The 1,741-nt window shown below is 31.7% G+C and overlaps 1 protein-coding gene across 1 annotated transcript in view; it reads left to right on the top strand.

The window, feature by feature from the left end:
* LOC106876468 (uncharacterized) overlaps nucleotides 1–1,517 on the top strand; it is a 6,993-nt gene extending 5,476 nt beyond the window's left edge. Inside the window, exon 4 of the mRNA XM_014925032.2 lies at nucleotides 854–1,517. Coding sequence (XP_014780518.2) covers nucleotides 854–884 — 31 coding nt within the window. The 3' untranslated portion in view covers nucleotides 885–1,517. The remainder of the gene's footprint in view (nucleotides 1–853) is intronic.
* The last annotated feature ends 224 nt before the right edge of the window (nucleotides 1,518–1,741 follow it).

The following is a 1,741-nucleotide window of genomic DNA, read 5'->3' as shown; positions in this document are numbered from 1 at the left end:
ATAATAATAATAATAATAATAATAATAATAATAATAATAATAATAATAATAATAATAATAATAATAATAATAATAATAATAATAATGGTGGTGGTGGTGGTGCAAATATTTTCATAATGTTTAGGCAAATTCAAAGTTTGTAACTTGAAATTTCAAGGGTTGCTTCCGTACTAGTTTGTTTTTTTTTAATCGATAAGTTTTCATAATAACCCATGGTGGGATATATTTATAGTTGACTGAATGGACAAGTTGGCTTCATTCTCTAGGGTAGTCTGTCTATTGAACTATTTAATTGTTAAAGAAATGATTGACATTTTCCAGTTTCTTGTTGGTGAAAAAAGAACTTGAAGAGAAAAAAACATAATTAGAGGCAAAAATTGACAGACCCAGTCTTTGCTAATGCTCTATGATCCTTCTAAATAATGGACTGATCTGCCGACCTTCCGTTTTTGTACTAGGAAGAAGTCAATCCCTTTTGCTAATGCTATGTAACTTTTCTAAATGATGGATTGATCTGAAGGGGAACATCTTATCCTTTAGACATAGCAGTCTAAGATATTGATGTGTGTTAACCCTGTTCCTACCATATTTCTGTTGAAATATATTGCTTTTGTTTCAATAAATTTTGAAAGTAATGAAGAATTTAGTAATGACCTTGTCATTACTAAGCTAGTTTTGGGAACATAAGTTTACTTACAGTTTTGATGAAAGTGTTTACTTTAGATCTCTTTGAAACAAAGAATTTGTACAATAGAAACAAAAGTAGCTTAGCACGAAATGGTTAAGCCTTCCTGATTTAAAAAAAAATTATTAAAAACAAAAAGGTATATGTCTTAATGTTCATCTTTTGCAGATCAAGAAACAACAACAACAGAAGATATTGAATCTAATACAACAGGAACCAGAAACATACGCATGCCTGCCATGCTCGGAATTATCGTAGCAATTGCTGTCTGCGATTACAGGTTTCATAAGAAATCTAAGGAGCGACAATAATATCCCAGAACGCTTCTTATTTGTGATTCTTTTCATTTCTCGACACATGGTTGCGTTTTCACTATATAAAACCCCTACTTTTTTTGGATATGAACTCGCTGGGAAGCATCTGACTGAGCAAACGAAATGTCCAATGGGTAGCCAACACCCGTAGCTAATGGTTGCATGCTGTCCTTTTGCAGATTGTGAAGCTTGCTATAACCTTTACTCTAAATACAGCGAAATTGTTTTATGGGCAAAAGAGGCAAAAACTATTTTAATTATATTTCAAGATTAGTCAGCCTTGTTTATAAACTTTCACTAATTGTATTTGCATAACTGGCCTTTTGTATATATTACTTTCATATTTTATGCATCATCATTGGTTTAGCATCATCTTTACCAAAACTCTGCTCCATCTTAGTTTTGTCTGACCATTGAAATACGTTGCTTTTGTTTCAATTAATTTTGAAAATAATGAAGAATTTATTAAAATAGCTTTGTCATTATTAATCTGGTGTTTAAAACAAAGTAACATGAAATTTCGATTGAAGGCTTTAATTTAGAACAGGGGCTTCCACACAGTTTCCATCTTCCAAATCCACTCACAAGACCTGTAAATAAGTTGTCATTTAGATTCTCGCTGTTCCCCATGCATGCAACGATGTATTACATATCCTAGCAGTAAACAAAAAAAAAAACAAAAAAATCACCCTCGGGGCAGTTTCCTGCTTGTTGCTAATTTTCATTTACACATTTCGTTCTT

The sequence above is a fragment of the Octopus bimaculoides genome, unplaced genomic scaffold (genome assembly GCF_001194135.2).
Source record: "Octopus bimaculoides isolate UCB-OBI-ISO-001 unplaced genomic scaffold, ASM119413v2 Scaffold_58967, whole genome shotgun sequence".
Taxonomy (NCBI): Eukaryota; Metazoa; Mollusca; class Cephalopoda; order Octopoda; family Octopodidae; genus Octopus; species Octopus bimaculoides.
Note: the sequence above shows the minus strand (reverse complement) of the source record. Positions and strands in the feature narration are given on the sequence as shown.